The 26223-nt window shown below is 39.8% G+C and overlaps 1 protein-coding gene across 9 annotated transcripts in view; it reads left to right on the top strand.

Moving 5' to 3' along the window:
- L1CAM (L1 cell adhesion molecule) overlaps positions 1-26223 on the top strand; it is an 89852-nt gene that overhangs the window by 40529 nt on the left and 23100 nt on the right. For all 9 annotated transcript variants that reach the window (XM_087925797.1, XM_087925796.1, XM_087925790.1 and 6 more), the window contains 17 exons: positions 198-394; positions 1437-1559; positions 2424-2594; positions 4980-5091; positions 6902-7086; positions 8615-8746; positions 8840-8983; positions 9649-9760; positions 10307-10473; positions 11674-11833; positions 11927-12051; positions 12971-13072; positions 13877-14074; positions 14313-14383; positions 22025-22244; positions 23824-23939; positions 24940-25159. In XM_087925797.1, coding sequence (XP_087781923.1) covers positions 198-394; positions 1437-1559; positions 2424-2594; positions 4980-5091; positions 6902-7086; positions 8615-8746; positions 8840-8983; positions 9649-9760; positions 10307-10473; positions 11674-11833; positions 11927-12051; positions 12971-13072; positions 13877-14074; positions 14313-14383; positions 22025-22244; positions 23824-23939; positions 24940-25159 — 2555 coding nt within the window. The remainder of the gene's footprint in view (positions 1-197; positions 395-1436; positions 1560-2423; positions 2595-4979; positions 5092-6901; positions 7087-8614; positions 8747-8839; positions 8984-9648; positions 9761-10306; positions 10474-11673; positions 11834-11926; positions 12052-12970; positions 13073-13876; positions 14075-14312; positions 14384-22024; positions 22245-23823; positions 23940-24939; positions 25160-26223) is intronic.

Genomic DNA, 26223 nt, shown 5'->3' with positions numbered 1-26223 from the left:
CGTACATTTCCACCGCCACTTCTCCAGTCACACCCACCTTAATCAGTGCAGACTGAAAACCAAGGTTATTTATAGATATAGAGCAACCTGCCAGTCAGAGGTTATTAAAAAATGGCACAGGAACTCCGTAGGAAGATGGCATTCCCCCTTTCCTTCTCCTTCCCTTTTCCCTTTGTCATGTGTTTTCCTTTTGGCAGGTACCGCTGGACCAAGGATGGGGAACAGTTTGATCCAGAAGAGGTGCGAGGGATAAAACAGTTGGAAAATTCAGGGACTCTGATCATCCATGCAAACAATGGGAATGTGCCAACTAGGTTCAATGGGCTGTATCGGTGTTATGCCAGCAACATATTGGGCACAGCCGTGAGTTCTGAGAGCCGCATCATTGTTGAGAGTGAGTAGTACCTCTCTGCCTCCCCCAAGGTGTCTTTCCTGCTTCCCCCTCCCTCTTTTTTAAGTGTGCCCACCAATTCTCTGCCTTCCTCCCAGCTCTGCATTATTCGTACACACCCATTTGCACACACACTCTCACACAAAGCTTTCTCATTCTGGCTTTGCCAATGAAGCTTATTTTAGGACCCACAATGATGCAGCTTAATGGGTCTACACAAAAATATACCACCACCACCACCCCTTCCAATTTTTTGAGAAATAAATTTCTCCCTCCCTCTTGCCATAAATGTCTATGCCTGGGTCTTTCCCCCCTTTTACCTGCCTGGACTCCCCGGAGTGCAGCCGGTTACTCTTGTTCCCATGGATACAGTTGTCATGGTAGCATCATGTCATGTGATGTAATTGCCAGCCCCTCCTTCTGCCTTTTTTTCTCTCCTGCTCAGCCTTGCTTTCTGCACGTCTGTCAAGGAAGAAGGGAAGATTTAAAAGCTGGAGGGATACAGGAAAGGAGACATTCACTGATACCAGAAAGGATGTATTTTTCAGTACTAATAGGGATGATTTAAGAACATTGTCTCTTTGTTCCAAAATTGCAGTGATCCTTTATTCTTCATCTTGGCGGAAATTCTCAAAATAAATCTGCCTGCTATTAATAATAACAATGTGATTGCTGTTGCTATTGAGGGTGACATATTAATAAAAATTTCAGAAATCAAACACGGGTCAAGAAGTCCTTGGTTCAAGTCACACTTCATCAAGCGTGTATAAATGACTACTAGTTCTCTGAGACAACAGATGGATTGGTAAACTGCCTTGGCTTTAGTTGGCTGAGTATGGCAAAGCATCTCCACTCACTGAGTAATGATCAAATACATTTTGATGTTAAAATACATTTTCCCTAGGCACAATGAATAACTGGATACATTATAAGCCTAGCTCAGAGGACTATGTAGCCAATTCCTCTCCATGTACTGTAATTCCCCTTAACCCCCCCCCCCGCCCCATTCACTAATTGCTTCTATTCCTGCTTCATGGCCTTCCAGATGCCCCACAGTGGCCAAAGGAGGAAGTGGCACCCATCACAGCAGAAGAAGGGACCCACACAGTCTTACCCTGTAACCCACCCACCAGTGCCGATCCACCTAAAATCTACTGGCTCAACAGCAGTGAGTATTAGAAGCTGTCTTTTCCAAAGACTGTCAATTTGACTGAGGAACATCTGTGGACTGATTACTTTTCTCAAAGAACTAGAAGAGATGGCAGTAAGCCATGTGCTTTGGACAAACGGCAAGAGGTTCCCAACAAAAGTGAAGCGATCTGGAAGGGTTTGATGGATGGGGATGGTAGATGGGTAGGTGAAGGATAGGTGAAGATGGAAGAACGGCAATATTGGCACACATGTTTTGCAAATACGTGGCCCCAGGTAATTCTTTAATCATGTCATTCAGGGAAGATGTTGAACTCATAGATAATATGATTAAAGATTAAATCTGATTAAAGATAATCTGATTAAAGATACAGAATCAGATAAATGCACTGTGTATGGTGTTTTCCTTTGCACTGGCTGCTGGATCATTTCATAATATATTACATGCCAACCTGCGTAATAGTCCCAGAACATACAGTATGGGGAAGCAAGAGAGAGGCAAGGCTTTCTATAAACTTTTAGGAGACATGTTCTTATTGGAAAGTGAAGGTTTGACTGGAAAGGATGTGGGTCCAATCCTCCACTCTCAGGGATTAATTTACACTCTGGTTACTCCTAAGTCTTTGGAACTTGTTCTGGAAGTCAACATCCACTTTTAAAACAGAGGAAAGAATGGAGTTCCTCTGCTGTGACCACCTCCTCCAAAATCTCCACATGAAGATGATCATTATGACTTAGAAGGAATAGAATAACTTTGCTTCCTTTCCTCTCATGGATGCTTTGGGCCAAGAAGCAAAGTGGTTTGGCATTTGGTTGTCTTATGATAATTCTTTCTGCTTTGCTGTGTCTCATTTGCTTCTTCTTCCCATCTCTCTTTCTACAGAGATTGAGCACATTACCCAAGATGAACGAGTCACTGTAGGCCAGGATGGAAACCTCTACTTTGCCAATGTACAGATGAAGGATAGTCAACCTGACTATATCTGCAACGCCCATTTCCAAGGCCCCCGACTCATTATCCAGAAAGAACCCATTGAACTAAAAGTCATCCCAAGTAAGTCTTCAGAAACCCTATGTTGAGGTGCTCCATGTGGTGAAGTGAGGAAGTAACTGGCTATTGCAGGAAGAGATCAACCACATTTTTTAATCCTCATCTTCTGCCCACCCAGCTTAATTTATGATCCTAACATTTGAGTTGTGAAGTTCTTGTAGAAATCTCCAAAATTATGAGATGAATTATTGCCTGAAATCTTTATTAAACTCTATCCATGGATTTTGTTGTCAGTTATCAGTCATTTGCTTCAAATTTAGGATTTCAGTTTTCCCCAACCTGTTGCCCTCCACATGTGTTGGATTTCCATGGGAGTTAAAGTCTAAGCATTTAATGGACAACACATTGAGCAATGCTGCAGCACTTGGTTCCCAATACTGTTCTTTGATGTTTCTCACTTGGTATCTTATGACCAGTATTCAGGGGTGGGATTCTACTGGTTCTGTCCGGCTCTGTAGAACTGGTAGCTCTGAAGAGCAGCAGACATAGAACCGGTTCTATGTCTGCTGATGTTTTTGCCCACCTGCCCACCCGGGCTCTTACCTGATCTTTATTTCCTGATTTTTCAACCTCAGCTGCCATGCGAGGCACAGCTGTGGTTGAAAAAGCAGGAAAAAAGTGCTTTTTCAAACGCTGCTTCTCTGCACGCACACAGCTGCAAGGAAACACATAATAAATAACTGGTAGTTAACCCTGTCAGATCCCAATCCTGCCAGTACTGCATAGTGTTGCTGTCCGTTGAATCATAAAACTGGAAGGGCTCATCTAGATTGTTGATTCACTGATCAATGCTGGCACCAAAATGAAAATACCCCATTTTGCCAGAGTTGCCCAACTTCCGAGTGAACACATCCACAAAGGAAAATTCTTCTGACAAATAATTTCATTATCACGTAGTTCTTATCATTAGGAATGTTTATATACCGTATTTCCCCATGTATAAGCACCCCCTTTGTATAAGCCACCCCCCAAATTTTTGGACTGTGAAGTTTTGAAAAAAATATTTTATTAGAGAAACAAGTTATGAAGAAAGAAAATTTACAAAGAAACAAAATTCGACGTCTAGATCTACAACTTCGGTCATGACGCCGAAAGCGGTGCGGGCAACGCTAGCAATCTACGCATCGGAACAAGAATAGGAACGAAGCATTCAGGCCGATGCCTAGTGTATGCATTTCTATCGCGTACTCACACTCGTAATCGTATCATCACGTACAATTTTTACAAAAAAGTATAGCATACTGCTGGAAAACCAGTTTATTCCTACTTTATTATTTTATGCATTTTTCACGTATAAAAAGTGTACCTGCTTTGTATATGCCACCCCACTACTTTTTGGGCTTGAAAATTTTGGAAAAAAGGGGTGGCTTATACATGGGGAAATACGGTAACACTGAACCCAAATCTGACTTCCTGTAATTGAAAGACTGTTATTCTGCCTTTCAATTCTATTCTGTATTCTGTGTCCTGCATTACCTTCCTCAAGGACACATTATTCAAAATGCATCCAATCAGTGTAGAATAAGGTAGAATGTTTCTTTTTTCTTTTTTTTTTAACTTGGGAAACTGCCTTAATATTTGGCAGCAAAAATCTATTGCTCCCTTAGGGAGCTTAGAGATAAGTGAATCAAAGAAGTGGAGGCAGGGTTTGTGACATAACCAGTGATGAAATTATGAAAATTGAGAGGTAAGTTCATGCAAAGTTTAAAACTCTAAGAAGAGCTTTGTAGCAGTGAATTATAGAAGAATATTATATATTATTTATTATCATTACATAATGCTCAGGAACTCAGTGATTTACCAATGATTTACCAGAGATAGCAAGAAACTACACCAAAGATAGAGACTTAGAGTAGTGATGTGTAGAACTCTTTTGTATGTTCCTAGCAATTGACCAAGACAAGAAGCTGATGGGTAAAACTGGGGACACTAAATTCAAGTCTTCCTGATCACAGATCTCATTGAAGGAAGTTGCAGCTGGTCTCTTATCTCTCTGTCTAGTATATCACATCAAGCTGTTGTGAAAGTTAAAGAGGAAGAAATATCCAAGGGAATTGCTAAAGCTGCCCAGAGTTGCTTTTCAGAGTGAAAGAGGCAGCATATAAATGTGATGGATGAATAAATGAAGGCAGGCAGGCAAGTAGGCTAGGGCATAACCTTATTTAGAAGCTTAGAAAGTTGAGGAAGGCTTTATGAAGGAGTGTGTGTGTCAAACTGCCTGTAAATTAGTGGAGCCAATGACATACTCTTTACCCTCAGTATATGAATATAAAGTCAGTCAAACGCCAAACGTTCTGCAACTCTGTTGGCCTAGGCCATCTTTACTGGTTTCTGCTGCTTTATGGTCCTCTGATATCAAGTAATTCTTTTCTTCTCTCTCTTCCACAGCCAACACTTTCTCATACCAGAAACCAATTCTAATTGTGCCAGAGACCACACGCAAGAGCTATGTAGCCTTGTTAGGAAAGCCTTTGATACTAGAATGCATTGCTGCAGGACTGTAAGTATTTGGAGATATCTGCCAGCAAAAATAATATATATATGGCAATGCGATCCTATATCTTTCTAGTGCCATGAGCCCAGAGAAACTTCCTTGCACAGGGAGCTTAAGTGTGCAAATGGACAAACATGAACATTAGCCAAAGAACTGCTAGCACAGATTTGAAAGATACTTTGCTAAACCCATAAACTGATGAAATATAGGTAGTCCTCAATTTGCAAACACAACTGAGCCCAAAATTTGTTAACTGAATTTTGCCCCATTCTATGATCTTTTTTGCCACAATTGTTAAGTGAATCGCTGCAGTTAAGTTAGTAACCTGGTTAAGTGAATCTGGCTTTCCCATTGACTGAATGGGGAATTGGTGTAAGAATGGGAGGGCTGGGTATACCTCTTGGGTATGATCACAAAAATGGCCAATGAGGTAAGAGTACATCTTGATTTGGGTAGCTGTTTCTAATGCTATCCCTAATGTTATCCTCATTCTCTTGTGGACAGGCTGGTAGATTGGAGAGGCTTATATCTGTATGTGTGTTTGAAAGGGGATGGATATGTTTTAAGGGGTTGTGACTTCTGATTTCCAATTGTTGGGGGAAATACAGCTTGGGATTTCATTCTTGCTCCTTTCTGATTTGGAGAGGCAGTGGAAATCTCTAATCCACAGTCATTCCCCGCCCCCGCCCCCTTTTTTTTTCACTGCGTAGAAATTACCCCATCATTTGAGTGGCCTTGGAAGTATTTATTTAAAACATTTCTATAGCTGCCTGACTTAATGCCAACTCTGGGTGGCTCCCAATCAAGTAGGATAGAAGCAGAGATTTAAAAACCAAAGTATATCAGCAGTAATTAGAAAAACATTTTGTTCATCTGCTACTCTAGAGACACTCAGCTCCTCCTGCCATTCAGCGGCTGGTTTGATGATGAGAAGGAAAACATCAGCAGAGAAGTGGAATGATGCCCTTTGATTACATGCTTAGTAATGGTTTAATTAACCATTACTGTTAGGTAGCAACAAACAAACAATAACGAATGGACTGAGGAAGCAAAACAGCCTGGTGTCTTGCTGAGGCAGTTGGCAAGCCAATCCCTGCTCTGCTATGAAGCTCACATTTCTCCAGGCCAAACTACTTCACAGGTTCCTTATGAACATACAACGAATATGGTAGGAGCTGTGTGTCTGGTGAGCTGATCGTCTGAGAATCATCTACTTCTCCATCATGACACCAAATGCATTTAAATCAATGAGATAATTTAATAGCTTTCACTCATCTAGCACTTTCCAGATCTACTGGACCACAACTCTTGTCATCCCCAGACAATGAACCTATAGGAATCTAGATAATGAACTTTGGAATCCAAGAAATCCAAAGAGTGCTAAGTTGGGAGGAAAAGGACTTAACTGATTTGACAGATAGCACTAGTATTACTCTCTTGATCCAGATGCATCTGGTGAGTTCTAAAGAAAAAAATATTTCAAAGGTAATAAAGGAAATTCCTTTACAAATAAATAAATACACATATAAATACATGCTTTTAAAAAAGGAAAAAAAATATTCACAAACCTCACAAAATGCAAGTAACCCTCTCTGCTTTACATACAGGAGAAAGATGTCTCTTCTAATATGATGAATTTGGCAATTCTAGAAAACATAGAAATGTTTTTCATATGATCTTGTTTAAAACATAATTTCAAATAAAGTTCTTTTTAACTGATCAACATAATTTTAAGCAGTGACCTAGATCAGTAACATTCCACTGAGTTAGAAACCAGTTTTATACACATTTTTTGTCTTCTTCCCTTTCTCTGCAGCCCTACACCAACGGTGGAATGGATCCACCTGAACAGATTGAACCCTTCACCTGGGGTGACTTTTGAGAACTACAATAAAACCCTTTGCATCCCAAGTGTGACGGAGGATGATGATGGAGATTATCAGTGCATCGCTCGTAATGAGCATGGCAGCATCTACCACACCTATACCGTTAATGTTGAGGGTATTTCTATCCACAATTTTAATCCAGTAGGGCCAATAGGATAAAAATGGGAAAGATTTGGAGTAGTCAGACTGGCAAGTATCAAGATTTCTCTTTTGAGAAAAGATTATGGTGAGATTAGTAGATGTTACAACATAATGTCATTTCAAATTCCTTTCTCCTATAGCCTACCATTTGATGTGACATTATTAGGTTGTGTTTCTCTCACCAGATGACATTCAGTTGTGTGCAGAATTTCAAGTGGAATGGAGGCACAGCGTAATTATGTTGTATACTATGATTTAGGATGTTAGCAAGAAGAGTGGGGAAAAAAACAGGGAGGCAACAGCCATTTTTCAATACTTTGGGAAAGAGGGAGAGAAGGGAAAAGAATTGCATTAATGGGAAAATATTGAATAAGGCAGCTTACTTTGAAAGATGGAAGTTTCAAAAAAATGTAGTTTTCCAATTATATATATTTTAATTTTAGTGGCAAAGCAACAAGATAAGAGCTGAGGAATCCAACCCACAGATCTTAGCAGCTCAGTGCTCTATATATGTCATGGTGTAAAACCAAATATAACTGAAAAATTGACTGTGAATAAAAACCTAGATTTTAAGCTTAACCAGGCATGCTAGCTATAACCCAGCCCCAAGTTAGAACTCCACTGCATTCATTGGAGCAAATTTAAGCAGACACATTGTATTTTCTTTAATTTCATTAAAATTTCCAAATTTCACTTGGGTTGTTCTCCTGATTAAATAAAGACAACAATTCTTACTATTCACTTATTATTCTGATATTTCATGCTTTTAGATCTTAAGCTTAAGCCCAGTGATTGCCAGCAAGAAACACTTTTTTTGCATTCGAAGGACTACGCACACCGCAGCTTAGGAAATCTTTACACAATATTTTATTGCAGCACACAATTTCCCCAACAGCAGCCTATAGCTCTGGGTCGACTCCACCTTTCCAGACTTTGTAAAGTGATGTTGCCATGCAAACATATATAATACTCAATCCTTTGAATTCAGTCATTTCATACTCCGTCCAAATGTTAAAATGACACTTATTTGAAATAGATGAAATTTCCTAGTTGAAGAGAAAGGCAGGTTCTTCCCTGCCTTGAAGAGTTTATAAAAGAAGTGCTATGCCACTTTTGTCCTCCAGGTATTTTATATGATGACCCCCTCCTCTAGACTCTCTAGTTATTATGGTGATTCAAAACAAATAAAGCATCAACTTGCCTATACCCAATTGAAATATGAGAGGTAATAGGGAGTTTGAGGACAACTCATTATAAAGTGAGCATTGTGTTAGTCTGTATGGGAATGTCAAACCTGCGGCCTCACATTACTGTCATGTGATGTTTTGCAAGGTTTTTTCCCCTTTGTGGAGCTGGGGTGGGCATAGCCTGCGAATCATATATCCAATCCACGGACTGCCACTTTGACACCCTTGCTCTATATGAAAAGAGATCTGGAAAGCTGACTTTACTCACTGTAATGAGCTAATTTTGTCTTAATGAATGCTATTTTCTTTTCTCAGCTGCTCCTCAGTGGATAAAAATGCCTGTGAGCCAGATTTATGGACCAGGGGAGAATGTCCGCCTGGATTGCGAAGTTGATGGGAAACCTAAGCCAAAAGTGTCATGGAGCATAAATGGGATTCCTCTAAAAGGTAAGTGAATGGGCGAGAAGAAAGGCAGAAAAAAAGCAGAAGGCTACAATACCACCTTAGCTTCCCAGGCCTAAACTCTTGTCCACTTTTCAGATGTGATGCCAGATCCAAGAAGGAAGATTCAATCGGGAGCTTTAATCTTCAGTGAGGTGCAGCCCAATGACACCGCTGTTATCCAGTGCCAGGCTCACAATAAGCACGGCAGTATCCTGGCCAATGCATACATCCTTGTTGTCTGTAAGTTCATCTCTCCACTTTGAATGAAAATGGGGCTGCTCACAGCTCAGAGGACAGGCAAAAAACTAGCAAAGGCTATTCCATTGTTCTCACTTTAAAATTCTTCCATTAGCTCCTTCTCCTGCAACAAGATAGGAGTATGAATGAAGTCTGCACTTCAGTCACCTTTGCAGGGAATGGCATTCAGTATTCATAAATTATGTACAGAGTCTGCTTCTCTTTTTGCTCAATCCTGATGACAAAGGCCTTACAGTGACAAAGACCCTTTTTGCCTCCAAATTAATGGCATGATGTGGCATGGGAAATTGCACCCCACTGAGGAAGTGTGCAGTGGGTTTAGCAATGGCTCTTCCCAGAAGCCTTTAACTTAAGGACAGGAAGGAAGGAAATATATTAAAAAGTGAAGGTTTGTTTAACTTATCAGTCTCATGAGAAGAAGACATATTCTTACCTGCTTTCCGGCCCATGTGTCCACCATCATGGCATTTAAAAAAAAAACCTGAATATGCTAAGTACAGATACTTTTTTTCTGGTTGTTTTCCATTGACTTACAATGCCCTTCTTCTGGGGTGCTATATGTGTTGACAAGACTTAGGGCTAGGTAGGATTTCTTGAGGAGATAACTATCTTGCCTTACACTTATTGACCTTTCTATTTTACTCCAGGGTTGCCAGCGGAGATCCTGACCCCTGATGGCATAGAGTATGCTGTGGTGGAGAACCAAATAGTGATCCTACATTGCAAGACTTTTGGGGCGCCCAGACCTAAAGTGCAGTGGTACGCTTTCTGTTTTGGGTCATTTTCAGAAAGCACGATGTGTTTTGATTTGTCCACAGCTGCTTTGACATTGTTTACATAACTCCATTTATATATCAAAATTCTCTAAGTATCACTCAGTGATAGTCTTTTTTACTTGGAAGATCAAATGTCTCTTTGGATTTTATTAGCCTAGTTCTGTCATATAGCAAACCAATGGGCCAAATGCCAGTGTCAATGGAGGAAGAGAATTGGGCCAGTGAAAAACACAATTATACTGTTAGTATATTGAGAAATTGCAGAAGTTATATGAGGGAAAGAAAAATCAAACATACATATTCCATTGTTCTATTCTCTTTTGGGATAAGCAATATTAGGTAAAATATCATAAAGCCCTAAGAAATAGCACTTTGAGCAAAAGAAAGGCAATTAAAGGTGTTATATATGAAAAAATTACTAAGAGCTGGGTTGTGCTGCAAAACAAATGGCAGCAGCAACTCTAAGTGCACTGAGATGTAGTAGAGAGATCTCTGTTTGTCATACCCATTTCTTGTTTTCCTTTCCCAGGTTTATGGAAGATATGAACCCTGCCCTAAAAGACGAACGAATCTTTATATTTACAAATGGATCCCTAAAACTTCAGGAAGTCCGACAGGAAGATGCAGGAAACTTCACATGCTTGGCTGAGAATGATCAAAACAATGTCTCCATCACTGCCCACCTAGTTGTCAAAAGTGAGATCAGGTTTTCCAACCATGCATTAAATCAAAGAGAAATATGACAGAAAATGGTTGACCACAAGAGATGTGATAGGAAGGAAGTAACCTGGAACAAAGTACTGTGGCTTTCAGCTAAATTCTCTAAAACTGTTTTCTTCCACAACATTCATTAGTAGATGTGGCAGGGTTATGCCAGGGTTTTTACTGTTGGTCGTACTATAACATTGGAGGCATCTGTAAAATCCAATGAAATGAGCATTGTGTCATGATGTTCTATTCCTTACACACAAGCACACGACATACAATGTTGTGGTGCTCATTTCATCATCTGCCTCCTCCTTGCCCCCCCTTCCAATGCCCATGGGGTGAGGTTCTGCCAGGCCATCTGCCTGTGGCCTCAAACTAAGCTTTTAATCTGGCAAGCCTTTCCAAGAGTTCATATCCCTCCTGGGATGAGGATGAGAGAAGTTGGTGTTTATTTATGCTTGCTAATAAATTCTTTGCACCTAAAGATGTATTGTCTTTTCTGCAGTGTGGAGAATGGCTTAAAGATAATCTCTTAATGTGGAAAATGACCTGAAGACTTTTATTTAAAATTAAGTAGATGGCAGTTTTACTTGGGAGCAAATGTATTGGATGCTTTAGAGAACCGTAATGCTATCAGATGTGAATGTTTTCACAATACACCAAACCATAGATCAGCAACTAACAACATTACAACATTCACCAAATTGTGAATTCAGCCCACATGGACCCTTTATGGTTCAATGCATTGTGCAAACCCAAAATTAGCTCAATTGAGTAAAGCATGATTAAGCTGTATGTGAACTTAATGAAAGAGTAGCACTAACAGATTGGTTGAAAATGTTTTTTTTCTGGATCCTTTCAAGGCATGTGCTAGCCTCAAATGTTGTCTTGTTTGTGGTTCAGTCTGCATTAAGAAGACAGTCTCTGTGAAAAGTGTAGGACAAATTTTCAGTGGAAGGAATTATGTTTTACTTCCTTAAAGAGAAAATGAGGGACTGCTACTGTGATTTTCAAGCTGGAAAATGTCTTGGGCCAGTCATAGCTGTATTAGGATGCATTCAAGCCATGCTGAAGAATAATGAAAAAACACCAAGCCACATGGGATAAATATATGAAAGGACAATAGATACCCACAGTAAGAGTTCATGGATGGAGAGGCTACAATACAATATTCCATTTCTATTCCAGGAGCAACACAGATTGAAGAGGGACCTATCAACATGGAAAAGAAGCAAGGTGAGAGTGTGACCTTCTACTGCAAGGTACTGTTTGATGAGAGTATTCCAAAACGTGGTATCCAATGGCGCCTAGATGGAGAAGATATTGAAGAATCAGATAACAATAACAAGTAAGTTCAAAGATCAACAATCATGTTGAATAAAAATTTAGGGTTCAAAGGACATTTGCATTAACTTTACTCTGAATGTTGGTCTTTCCCTAGATACATCATTGGTGACATGTCCCTGAAAGTCACCAATGTGGACTTCTCTGATCAAGGAACATACAGCTGCCTGGCCTGGACCACCCTTGACTCTGTAGAAAAAAGTGCCAATCTTTTGGTGTATGGCAAGTATCAAAAAAAAGAAAGATTAGATCTGGATTGTTTCTCTCTTGAGGTTAAATTTCAGACCAGGGAAAACTCAAAGAGATGCAGTGATATTCCTGCTGCATGGATAACAAATTGGTATTTAAAAAAAACAAAACACTAGTTTTTTGCTGTGTATCTATTTTTGCAATTTGGCCCAGGTATATTTCTAGCAAAGCCATCTGTAGAACAGCACTTTTACAACAATAAAAACATAATTATTTTAGTGGGATATTAATTAATTTTAGTGGGATATTATTTGGGAGAAGATTAACTCTTAAAGCTGGATGATTCACTGAAATGTGGAGAATTCTAAATATTGATAACAAGATTTATTTATTTATCAAATTCATTTGCTGCCCATCTTGGCAGTTCAAGTGATTTGTAAAATAAAATGTGTAAATGTAAATGCTATAATTTACATACATATGGAATATAATTTATGTTTCATTTACATATAAAAACATAGTGTATAAGACAAAGCAGACATTGGCCGATTTTTTATGAGGTTAATTTGTTTCTAGTGTGTTATAAAAATATAGACTGAAATCCGATGAATAATGGCTTTGAACCACAAATATACAGAAAACTGACGGATAAGTTCATAATTTTCAGAAATAAGGCTCTGTTTAAACAAGCTAGTTTTAATTATATTTAATCAATCAATAACTTTAAATTTAAAGGCTACAAATTTAATCAACTTTAGATGGCGGATTACGCCATCTAACATTTGTAATAATTAATGTTCTAATTCTGTTTCTGAAGGTAAAATAAAATAATTCAAATTTTCACATGGTGAGCAGGCTTGGAAAATCTGTTTGGGGGAAAAAATCTTGGATTTTTCTTCTGTAGTGAGGACAGGCAGGTGAGCAGCTGTTTCATTACTGTCTTTTTTATCAGGCAAACCTGGCCCTGTGTCAAATCTGGAGCTGCAGAGGCAGCAGAATCATGAGGTAAAGCTGACATGGACACCTGGAGATGATCACAACAGAGAAATAAAAGGTAAGGAATTGTGCCAAGTGTCTCGCCATTAGGGAGAAATGACCTCTGATTAATCAGAACTTGTGGATTTTCCCCTTCGAAAAGGGCCTGCTGCTTTCATCAAAATGACAAAAGTAGCACTGTTGCACCACAACCTTGGCCCCTTTTGTAGCCGCATGCGGGGTCACGACACAGGTACAGAAGGGGCAGAGCTGACATTACAGCACTGCTTTCATCCTTTGAACCCTCCCATGGCTGTCTCTGCTTGGGAGCCATTTGGGTCGAGGAAAGCAAGAGGTCGATCATAGTCATTCCTGGCTGGCTTCTATTGTTCCCTTACAGCAGCACTTAGAAAATATTTGTGGCTAGAAAGCACCATAGACAGCCACTTTATATTTCTTTGTTTAGATTGCCACTGTCACTTGTGACTTTGTACAATTTGAAGCAATCCAATGAAAAAGATGGATTGAAAGGATGCAGTTGTCTGTGATGTGTAAAATGACTACTCAGTGCTTCCTTGGAGATATCCCTGAATTTTGAAGCTAGATATAAAGCACACATTGGTGAAAACGCCATCTTTACATTTCTCCGTTTCTGTATATGTGTAGAAATGCAGAAACTATTCAGTCAGTCAAGGTACTGAATTAATCAAAATGCCTGGATTTGCACATCACGCCAAACCAAAAATTAGCTTCATCTATGTACAGGTGCATTTTAGTTCAGCTTGTAGCATGAACCTAGGAAAGCCGCAGGGGCCTAGTTGAAAGATGATAGCAATTTTAATAAGCGGGTTTTTTTTTAGTCATTTGAACTTCTCCCTCACAGAATATAACGTGTTTTGTGAAGAAACCAAATTTGGGCCAGAACAAATGGAATGGTTAGCCACCGTCCCAGGAAACCAGCCATGGGCTATTCTTCACCTCGCTCCATTCAGAAGTTATAACTTCTATGTGCAGGCCAGCAATGACCAGGGGAAAAGTGAATTAAGCAGCCGGTCTGCCAGTTATGCCACAGATCCCGCAGGTAAGAAAGTTCAAGATGCTAGAAGAAGGCTATAGGGATGGATCCTTGTTATGGGCAATGGTCCTTGTAAAAGTTAACACAACCATGCCATGCACCAAATAGTATTGCCCCACAAACATTGGCTCCTAATGCCTCTGGGACAGGCATTTTCAGTCTGGAAGACCCAGTGGATATTTGGTCTTGGTTGATTCAAAACATACAGACATCCCAGTATAATTCTAGTCTCTTCGTTTTCCAGCACCTGAGCGAAACCCAACTGATGTCAGAGGAGAAGGAAATGAAACCACTAATATGATCATCACCTGGACGGTAAAATATTGATTCTTTCATCTCAGTGATATTGGTCTCAATCTCTTGTGCTCATCACCCACAGATTCAATGCCACTAGCATCATTTGTAGGACTATGTTGTAGTGCAAGAAGTGATTGTTAGAGTTGTTGAATTTTTACTGAAAAGAAATTCTGATGGGGTAATTTTTCAAGGTTGATGGATTTATTTTTCATGGAAAAATTTCTTCTAATGTATAAGGTCCTTGAGCATGTCTGTACAAATAAAGTTCAGTCCAGAACACAATCCATGGGTTTAACATTGTCAGGCACATAGGAGACTTAAACAGACCCCCAAAGGAAGTAACATATGGGTAGTTCACAAATTAAAACCTTTCATTTAATGACTAATCACAATTACAATGGCACTGAAAAAAGTGACTTATGACTGGTCCTTGCACTTACGATGATCATAGCATCCTCACGACCAGGTAATCATAATTTGGCTGTTTGGCAACCAACATATATTTATGATGGTTGCAGTATCTCGGGATTATGTGACTGCCGTTTGCAACCTTCCCAGTTTAGCTTCCAAGAACAGAATCAATGGGACAAACTGGATTCTTTTAACAACCACATGATTCACTTAAGAACTGCAGTTATTCACTCAACAACTGTGGCCAAAAAAAAAAGGTTTTAAAATTGGCTGTGACTCACTTAGGAATTGGTCCCAATTGCAGTTATACGTCATACATGATTAGAGATCTACATTTGGATTTTGCAAGCCTCTTTATCCTTGGAGCAGATTGGCCTGAAACTGTCCCATATGGTGGGACTGAAGGATGGTCTCTTCAGGAGGAGGGGTATCACTGCTGCCTTCAAAGCAATTAGCATTTTCCAAATCCAGCTGCACACATCTAATTCAAATTTTACCCAAATTTTGCAATGCTATGAAAACAATTGTGCCCTGATGGGTCTTTAGAATGGAAGTTTATCTCCATTCTTGAATCTTTTCAGTTCACACAGTTATCTAAACATGGCCACATTTTATGAGAAACTCCAGCTGTCTTTGTTTATATCCCACCCCCAGAGATCAAGTGGATGAGTACGCAAGGGATTTTTAATGACATCTTCTTGATCGTGGCATTTCCTCTTGAGAAAGTGTCATTTGTTTCTACCTAATTCATTTAATAATTTAAATGGGAACCAAAGATCATTCTGTATCATCAAGCTCTTGATGCTATATGTTTATTACACCCACATTCCCTTTTGTGGTTTATTTATTTATTATTAAACATGTACTTTGCCTTTAGGCATCTGAAAGCACTTAAGGAAGTTTACAGCAATAAAGAGTTGCTTTTGTGTAAATATGTTAAATTGCTATTACTTTGCTGGCTTCCTGTTCCGTTCAAAATCATATGGGCTACTTCATGGTGAATCTTCCTTTCTTTAGCTTGTCATGTGTGCCAGTGGTCAATTTGCTACGTGTGTGGGAGTGACAGAAAATGTGTGTATTGCAAGGTCTGCAAGTAATGTTTGTGTTGAAGCAGTGTATGCTCCCACACCCCAACTGTCCATTTTAGTCACTTAACTCTGTTTGGGCTTGCTGTGTTGTTTGCGTTTCAGCAAAAATAGGTGGCAGCACACCAATGTGCTTCTCTTCCAGAATTGTCCCTGAATTGTCACGCTTGTCATAGTGATAGGTTGTTTTGGCTGAATTCCCAGAGGGAACTGATGCCAGATGCTTCATTTCAGGGAGGTTTCTACCAAATTCAGCTGCTATTCCTGCTACAGCTGGCCTGGCACTGGTTGCTCCACATGGTTCATTTGTAACGCCTAGAGGAAGATGCCATGTAAAATCCCACACATTTCAAAGATGCCAGTTGCTTTTTGTCTCCTGAATTAGAAATGTCTTTCTCTTCATGAAAAAGGGGAAGTTGATTATGGAAATTGTCATGTATTAACATACTTACCTACAATTGGTCGGTCCGTGGCGGCGGGAAATTTGAAAAGCCGTCACTGGCTACAGCCGCAAGCAGCCTGACTGTAAAAGGGCTGCTGCGGTTTCTTCGGCACTCAGTTCTAGAGAAAAGTAAAGATGACTGGTTACCATGCTGGTGTCCTGAGTCTTATTCCCACGATCTAATACTGGCAATGAAGGTGGGATCTTGAGACAAAGGGAACCAGTGAGCACGTGGCGACCGATGAACACCAGCAACTCATCGAGATGAAATGGCCGGAAACAACACGCCACCCGCACTGCTTGATCCAGCAACTGAAGACTGGGAATCGTACATTGACCGATTTCTCATGTTCCTCGAAAGGAGCAACCTCAATAACATCTCCGAACACAGGAAGAGAGACGTCTTCCTCATACATTTCAGGTCCGCCGTATTCAAAATGGCCAAAGCGTTAGCGGCACCCACTGATGTGAAAACGATGGCCTGGCTGGACATGGAGCAAATACTGAGGGCACACCAACCATTTCCTGACTCATCAAATGCCACGAATTTTATCGGCATGACCAAAAAGAAGGTGAGAGCATCAGCGATTTCATTGCAACTCTGAGGGACATTGCCGGAGCGTGCAAATTCCTAAACATGGATGAGGCCATGAGAGATCGAGTGGTCCTGGGACTGAGAGATCTTACACTACAAAGGCGATTATTAACAAAACCCAAAATAACACTCAAAGAAGCAATAGAAGAGGCTACTGCAGCAGAAGCAGTGCAGAAATCGGCGGCTGCCATGCGAAAAATCAATAAAGTGCCACCGGAAATCCCAAAAAACACCACCACAACCTACCACGAGGACATCGAGTCCACATCAGAAGACGAAGAGGAAGACAAAGGGGTTAGCAGAAGGGACCGGAATGGAAAAAGGAAGGAATTTCGTTGTGCCGGCTGCGAGGGGAACCATCCTCATTCTGAATGCCATTTCCTAGATGCAATCTGCAAACATTGTGAACGGTGGGGATATATTGCTAGGGCATGCCAAGCAAGGGAACACTATGGCCCTAGACAAATTTGGAACACAAACACCCCAAGAGAGGGAGAAACAAATGGGGCTGTTGGAACCAAGACAACCGAAACAGGCGAGGGAAAGAGGCAAGCAACAGAAGAGATGAAACACACCAGACAGTGACCATCGGACACTCAAACACGACAAACTCCAGGAAAGTATATGTCCAGGTCACCATAGAAGGCCAACATTGCCGGATGGAAGTGGATTCAGGCTCATATTTATCAATGGTATCGTACATTATAAAATATACATTATATACATCGGACACTATAAAAAGACTGATACCAAACATCAACCGGGAAGGACTTGAAATACAAACATTGATGCTGAAAGACTACCAGGGGAACAAAATCCCTGTAGTGGGCACCGGGCAATTCAAGGTAACATTCAAAAAATACAGAGTACTCCCACTAACCATAGTCGACCAAAATCAACCAAATCTACTGGGGCTCGAATGGTTTGCACCATTGGTTTTAAGTGATATTGATATTTGAGAACTGTTAACAGGCAAACTTTAACTTTGCTTTAGGCATTAGCTGAAAGCACAAAAAGATGGCTACTGAAGAAAATTTGCAACATACCTTATTATAAGATGTTTGCTTTTTTTTTTGCTTGCCCCCATCTCTTCTGTCTTTGTGCCTCTGCCTGCTGATGTTTTGGAGACATGTGGTGCTTCCAATGCATGGTTTCCGCAACCTTTTCTTAAGCAGCGTCTTCCTTCCAGATTTGGTCATTGCTGCTTACCTCATGTTGTATCAAGAGATGGAAAAGTAATGCATTTCTTGTTTGAATGACCCATGGCAAGCAATTGGTCATGACATAACTACTCAGGCTGACATTCAAAAAGGAAGTTTATTCATTTATTAAACAAATTTATGTAGCGGCCCATCTTACACATAGGGGACTCCGGGTGGCTTACAATATTTAAAAGAATCCACCATATAATAAAAACCCATGGAAAAAAAACCACATTCTACTCCCCATGACACCTATAACACAATCAAATCAGCCTCTTGACTGGCTCCATCTCCATTCATGGTCCCCAGGCCCAGTGACAAAACTTTGTTCTGGGGCCTTTTGGAAAAACAACAAGATGAGGGTCAACTGTACCTCTTGGGGAGTGATGTTCCATAAAGAAGGGCTCACCACCAAGAAAGCCTTTTTTCGTGTTCTCACCAGAATCCAGATATACATCCCTAGTTGATGGATTTAATGTACAGACAATGAAAGTACGGTTTAAAAACAAGCATGGAAATATTTGGCAGGCTCATTCCCTTCTGCCCCATGTTCCATTTTTTCATCTGTTGCTCTGTTGCTGCTATCTGTTGTGGTAGCCATGAGCCCAGGGGCAGAAAAAGCAGCATATTCTATTCCATAGCCCTTTTAGGACTTCCAATTTGACTGCTTTCTGGTGCCATGATTTGAATGTTACAACAAAAATCAAGAGTGGACTGTCTGCAGTAGGCATAAGAAGAGGTCATAACAAGATGGAAAATCAAAGAATAAACACAACAGACTAATCTGTTGCTGAGGGACAGGAACCTCTTGCCGCAACTGGATTCTTCAGACTCATGGCTTTTTTTATTTATTCCCATCTGAGAACTTATTACTAAGATGGACACTACTTTGGGATGTTCAGATCTCTTAATTTGAGCTACAAAGAGGGTCTTTATAAAATACTATTCTCTTTCCTGGGAATTTGGATGGGATGGGCTCAGTTATCTAGCCCACTGTGAGTGATACCTACCTCTTTTACTATGAATATTGGAAGCTGACTTTCCTATCCCAAGCCAGAGGAAATATGAAATAAATAGCACCTGCTAACCAAGCCTCTGCTTCCTGCATAATTGAAATACCCATGTATTTTTTGTGATGATTAGGTCACAGCTTGATTTAAATTGAGATTTGGTAAACTCAGCTGTAAGATTTGGTAACTGGCTGAATTTTGATTATCTGCTTGTCTTCTCAATATGTGAGGAAAACAATTAAGAAGAAATGGGGTAAATCCCCTTCGTAAGCTATTTTAGGTCAGGTAATAAATTAGTTCTGTATAAATTCAGTTACTAAAATTCCTGTAAACCCTCATCTCAACAATGGCTTGTTAATGAAGGCACTGTGAATAAAAATCTTGCTTGGAGAAGGTATTTTCAATCAGGAACAATACCCAAAGGCTACAGATTTGTCTACACCCACATTTCTTTGTGTAATATTCTGGTAATATTACGATGGACTTTTATTTCCAACTTTGCTATTAAAAGTATAATATTCTTCAGTTTTTCTTTTGCCTAAAGGAAATGAAAGGAAAAAAGTCTAAACGTCATTTCTTTGATTGCATGACTCACAGCTGATTCATATATTAAAAAAGAATTACTCCTTTTATTACTCTACTTCTACATTCCATGGATCTACTCCTGAATTTTGAGATTGAGTTAACCCAACATTTGCCTCAAACTTCTAATCCCTTCAACTTTGATGCATGCTCATCACAATCTGGTAGCCTTTCATTATAATCTCTGGCCCAGAAGTCAGACTTACATTCCACATTCTCTCTAGAAGATAAAAACTTTCCTTTTGTGAAACAGTTATCATTTTTAGCTTTCAATCAATGCCCTACCTATACTCCAGGTACTGCCTACATTACACTTTAGGTAATGGGTATAAATCCTTCATTCAACCCATATCTTTCTAATGGAAAACCTATATAATATAAATGACAATATAAATGATATTTTAATTTCATTTCATTCAAATGCCAAATGTCCCTAAACTTCCATGTTCAAATTACTAGATTCCCAAAATTACTTTTCAAAACATCTTCCATTTATTCAGATACATCTGTGGTTCCTTAGCAGATTTGCTTTTGCTTAACTTCTAATCTCTGAAATGGATGCATTCAGGGAGACATTGCACTGGTAATACAGAAAACCAGCCAGCCATGTTAAGTCGGATATAATCATTCCACAAATGGATGCCCTAATCTGAAGCCTTGCATCTTCTCTTCTGCTCAGCCCACATGTGTTGGCATCTACTAACAAGCAGTGTCTGAAGTCCTGTTCATGATCAGAAATTGGCAGATGGTTCATGACTGGATTAAATCATTTTATAGGTGTTTGCTCTAATCTTTCACATTACTAAGATTTATTCTTGCCTCCTCCAGCTACTACTGGTATCACTATGCATTTTAATAAACCCACAGTGACAGAGGCAACTGAAGGTTGATACTCTTACTGGGATATTCTGTTTATTTGAGAAAACTTGTTTTTTCAAGGAGACAGAAGGATCTATTTCACCAATCTCCAAGGCCTCCATTTGACAGCATCAATTCTCCTGTGCAGACATTCAATTTACAAGGTCACCGTGCTAATTCTTAGAAAAACCTGTGCCCTTATGATAGACTTTTATTTCTAAGTTTGCTAGGGAAAAAATGTGACATTTCAGTGATTTTTCAAGGGTTTCTTTTTTGCTTAAAAGTCAAAAGGTCTAACTTTGTCATCTGTTTCAGCTGAATATGTTCCTGTAACAGGTTATCCTATCTTCTTGCACAGTTAAATGTTTCAAAGATCTGTTGAACTTATTTCCTCTATTCTGCCTATGATGGCAGGCTGTCTCCTTGAATCCAGTTCCAAGATGGAGTGGGTTTATATTTCTCAGTCTTCTAACCACAGTTGTGCAAAACTGCAGCATCTATTGGTATGCGCCAGTTGACCCGCAAAGATTGCAAATTCTGAATGCAATTGCATGAGTACATCGGTCAAGAGAACTCCATACCTTACCTTGCTTTCCGCGAAGTCATGGCCTATTTTTCTTTTTAATTGAAAGCTACTGTCAGGAGGATGGGTGGGCACACCTTTCATCCTAGGCTATAATGAGGTTCACTTAAGCTATGCAAGAGGTGTGAGTCTGTATATTATAGCTTTCTTAGGTATATGCAAGATCATTATAATTTAAAACCCTCGACATTATGTGTAAACACAATTAATTTATCCCTTCCATGACTTTACTTTAAAAAAAAGCTGCCCAAACAAATAATCACCTGCTAATCATTCACATCTTATACTAGGATTAACAAGATCAGGATAGAAACCTTTTCTTTGTGTTCCTGAGCAATTAGTGTCAAGAGGCCTATTCCCTCTGATCCTGAAAATATTGTGACTAATAGGCATTGATAGTTTCTAATATCTTTTAAAGGGTAATAAAAGCAGAGTTGAGAGCCAGTGCAGCTTTTTAAGACAGCAGGATCCATGCACTCTGTGGTGCAAAACACCTGTTATTTCGTCTGTCATAAATCTTTCACCTTTGGTCTTCTTCTGGGGACCTAGAGTTCTAGAATTGTAAGAGATGATGAAAAGCTTCTGTTTTCTCTTTGTATGGTGTTTTCTCACCATTCTTCTGTTGTGCTGGCTGGAGCTGCTAAGAGTAAAAATCCAAATTAATTAGCAGGTCACCAAATGACAGTACCTTCCTCTGTTTGAAGCCAACGTACAGCTTTGATTTGCTATTGCTATGCAGGAGTGAAAGTGATCTCGTGGGCAGACTTCAAAACAGCTGGAAAAGATTATTGGGAAGAGCTCTGCCAAAGTGTTCCCATTCAGTGAAGCTTGTCTCTCACCCAAGGTTGCTGTTGGTTGTAAGTCTTTCTCTTCCTCCTGCTTATTTTTCAGCCCTTGCCTCACAAGGAGTGGAATGCCCCAATGATAAAGTATCATGTGCAGTGGCGGCTTGAGAATGAAGGCCAATGGGATGAGGTGGAAATTGAAGAGCCTCCTGTACTGGTGACAGATACCCCTGTCTTCTCACCTTATGAGATCAAAGTGCAAGCAGTGAATGATTTTGGCAAAGGGCCTGAACCTGAATCTAAAAAAGGTTACTCAGGGGAGGATGGTGAGTAATGTGGGATCCATTCGCATTATGCCCATAGATTCAACAAAACTCAGCTATGTTACAATTTGAGGGAGTTTTAATCTCAGCACATCTGGAGGTATCAAATGGAGGAGGTATCAAATATCAGAAATAGTGTAGGGTCTCCTGCTTGGGCATGGGGTTGGACTAGATGACATACAAGGTCCCTTCCAATTCTGGTTATCTGTTATCTGAGGAGGGTGGAGCTAATGTAGATTATTTCAGTACCAATAGCGGCAGGAAACCAAAGTAGATGCTGAGCACCGATCTTTTTCAAACAATTCAGTAGAATATTGCTATGCTATCATTGCTCTCCACCCTGCACCTAAGATTTCCATTTCTCTCACATTTCTGAGCTAGTTTTTACATCCTTATTTCTGAAAATGTTTGTTTTTGAAAAAGAAAAAAGTTGTAATTATCTTCTTTATCGTCTTTTAGATGTAAGGTGATTCCCCCACCTCCCATGTTTATGTAACAGTTATTTTCTAAATAGGATTTAAATGTGTTACTTTTGCTTCCTCCAGTGAGGAAGCATCTATAGCATCCTTGCAGGCTTCTTAATTTGAAAATTGCTGCGAGAAAATTTTTGCTAACTGGGACGGTTTTAAGATGCATGGACTTTAACTTCCAGAATTCTGGGATTTGAAATCCAGGCATCTTAAAGCTGCCCAGGTTGAGATTGTGGCTATTGTGGCTTTTCTCCTATAATGTCTGGCTGCCTTCAAGGACAGATAGCTCTGTTGGATGGGGAGTGGTTTTACTACTCAGTAAAACAAATGGAGCAGGATTTACTTCTCATCCATACCCAGCAGAAAGTGCCAAAAGATAAGCAACAGTTTACATCAACAGTCCTGTAAAATTGGATGTTTTAAACATACAGAAGCCTTTAATGACAGAATTCAGTTATTGCTATTACCATCATAGTCATCTTGGTCATATGTAAATAAAAAAATACTGGTGACAGGTCCTTGAGATTTTATTTTTTTTCTAAATTAAGTGTGGGCCATTGCGTGCTTGTTCAGCCAGCAGTTTCAACTAAAACTTTCCCCAAAGTTCAAACTGAAATTGTGTAGTACTGGAAGACCTTGACCCAATTAGCATTCCAGCACTGAACCTACTTAGCTAACCTCACTGGGAGGTTCCTTAGTAATCATTTCTAAGATTGCACAGTACGTTAGAGATTTCTTCTATCACTTCCTTTTAATTTATTTGTGTCTCCTGTGATACTCCAACTTATTTCCCTCTCATGCTGGCAGGGAGGAGTTTTACTGTATTGCTTGGAAGGATGGGGAACACCATTTCTGATTTTTCTTTTCTCTTTGCTAACTTTGCTTCCAACTTGATAAAGTATATTGTATACCTAAAAAGCTTGTTATTGTACTACTTTGTGACATTTGGGACTATCTTAATAGAGGAATTCCCCAATAGAGCTTTCTTGGGGGATTTGGAATCTTGGCACTTGCAGAATTCCTAATGCCATGTCTTGTAGTAGAAGTGAACTTTCATCTTCCCTTCCTTTCTTGCTGAAATTGTAAGTGTAAAGGATTTCTCTTTTCCCCAGTGCCTGAGGCTGTCCCTGAAGATCTGCTGATTGAGATGATAAACAGCACCACCATCAAGCTTTCTTGGATCCTTCCTGACAAAGAGAAAATTTTGGGACATCTCAAGGGATTTAAGGTATGGCATAAGAACTTCGCATTGTATCCTGGAGGACCACATTTGAAGCACTTTTTAAAATACTTGGTGCCCTCAAGATATGTTAGAATTAGACATATCTAGTGGCTGGCTAGATTTCTGCAGCCCAAGTGTGATAGTACTACTCCTAGTATCCTCAAAGGGCAGACTACCTGGAGTATTATGGGTTAAAATTCAAAATATTTGGAAAACTCCCGATCCAGAGTGGGTGGGTAGACAGAAATCTGTTCTGTCACAATTACTGTAAACATTATCCCTTGTATAAATCCTGTTAACTGCCTTCATACTGTAAACTTTATCCTTCATATAAATTCCCAAGCTATTGTAATATTGCATCTCCAAGTAGTAAAACCAGAGTAAACAATGTAAAAAGAGTCAACTGATGCGGAATAAATTTCACCACATAAGAGGAACTGTGGAAAGTCCTCGGGTATAATATATCCACACAGGTTACAAGATGCAGATGTTTATGGTACAGAACTGAGATTGATTTGCTGCAGAATTGCTTTTTAATTTTTTTGTTTTTTAAACTCAGGGTAAACACTGGCCTGTGGGACTTCAGCAAGACTCTGAATAGAACTGCCATTCGGCCAGAAGTTTACTGACCAGGCTAGAATTACAACTGAATGTAAACCCAGAAATTGTATGTTTTGTTTGTATCATTTCCCCGCTTTTTGTGAGAGATTCCTTGTTAAAGGTGCCCTTCAGGGAAGGGAATATTTGATACATGCTGAAAAGCATTTTGGCCTTGTATGCCTTCTATTCATACAAATTAAGAAGGAGACATAATTCTTGACATGCTCAGAGGCACTCTTCCAAAACATTTTGGAGGGGAGGAGTGAGCGATTCCACCTACGATGACAGGCATTTTTCAAAAAAACTTGCCAATATTGAGTGAGCTGGAGGATGTGGGTATCTTGAAGTCTGAGCAAATAATTTCTCCCTCTTTCTCTTTCTTTCTCTGAAATTCCGCCTTCACCAGGTGTATTACTCCAGGCTGGGAACCCTGGCAGAACGTAGCCGTCGACAGGCCCATCTTCACTTCCATCCCCACGGGGAACTGCTGATTTTGGGGAATGTGTCTGAAGTCATACTGGGGGGCCTCAGGCCCTGGAGCCGGTACCAGGTTCAGCTGGCAGTGTTGAATGGGCGGGGGGAGGGGCCCCGCAGCGAGGCCATGGAGTTTGTTACACCTGAGGGAGGTAAGAACCGGCGGCCTTTCGCTCTCAGAACTTTCAATCTTTGCTTCCCTCTGTGCACCTGCTGAACTTCTTTCCAACTTCTGCTCCTACTCCTAGAAGCTCTCTCTATCCATATTACTTTATTTAGACCTCGCATTATGTGCAGAATATCGGACAGAATGTATGAAAGAGTTGAAATGTGAGTTGTGAGCACAGAAATACTTTGCTCACAAACCAGGTCCAGGTTTGAAAGGCATGGAATGTGCTGAAACAAAACCAATCCCAGGCTGTCTAACTGTTTTCTATCTGGCAACCCCATTTATGATATTTTAACTTTACAAGAAAATATGGTAATGCAACCAGGGAAATAGTGTATAAGGCATAAATCTGGATTGGAGGACGGTGATCCTAAATCAAATAAATTAAAATGATCCTCTATTAACTACAGTGTCCCCTGCCCACTCAATTAATGAGTTTGTAGAAACTATTGTCTTAAAAGTGAAAGTTTGCATGAAGCAGATATTGAGGGGGAAACTATTGCTGTTATTGCTACTACTAGTTATACAAAAATAATGATATGGTAGGTATGGACAATCTTTTAGGGGTTGTAAAAGAATATAAAGAGGCTTAGTAGTGCAATAGGAAGAGTAATAGTAGAAAGTAGGCAAAGTATTATTACTGTATATCGGAGTATGTGGGTAGAGCTGGATTTTTATGGATTGGAGGAAATTAGGTTTTTCTTTATGTTATTGAAACTTAGTGAAGGGCTCATTAGCATCATTTACATGCTGCCTTAATCATAGATTCTTCGTGACTTATATCTAAAATTCATACTAAATTCACAAATTCTAAAAACATAACAATAAAAATGCAAACCAGTAAAAAGAAAAGCTAGAGAGAAGACAAGACTCTTGGGTTGACAACCTCTTCCTCAAAAGTTCTGTGTCAGTGTTTCTCAACCTTGGCAAATTGAAGGTTTGTGGACTTTAACTCCCAGAATTTCACGCACTTAAAGCTGCCAAGGTTGAGAAACACTGCTCTATGGGAAAAAAGTTTGTTTATTTTTTAATCTTAAAAGGTTACAG

Source organism: Pseudonaja textilis, chromosome 2 (genome assembly GCF_049901715.1).
Source record: "Pseudonaja textilis isolate UNSWEBS1 chromosome 2, rPseTex1.2, whole genome shotgun sequence".
Lineage (NCBI taxonomy): Eukaryota > Metazoa > Chordata > Lepidosauria > Squamata > Elapidae > Pseudonaja > Pseudonaja textilis.
Note: the sequence above shows the minus strand (reverse complement) of the source record. Positions and strands in the feature narration are given on the sequence as shown.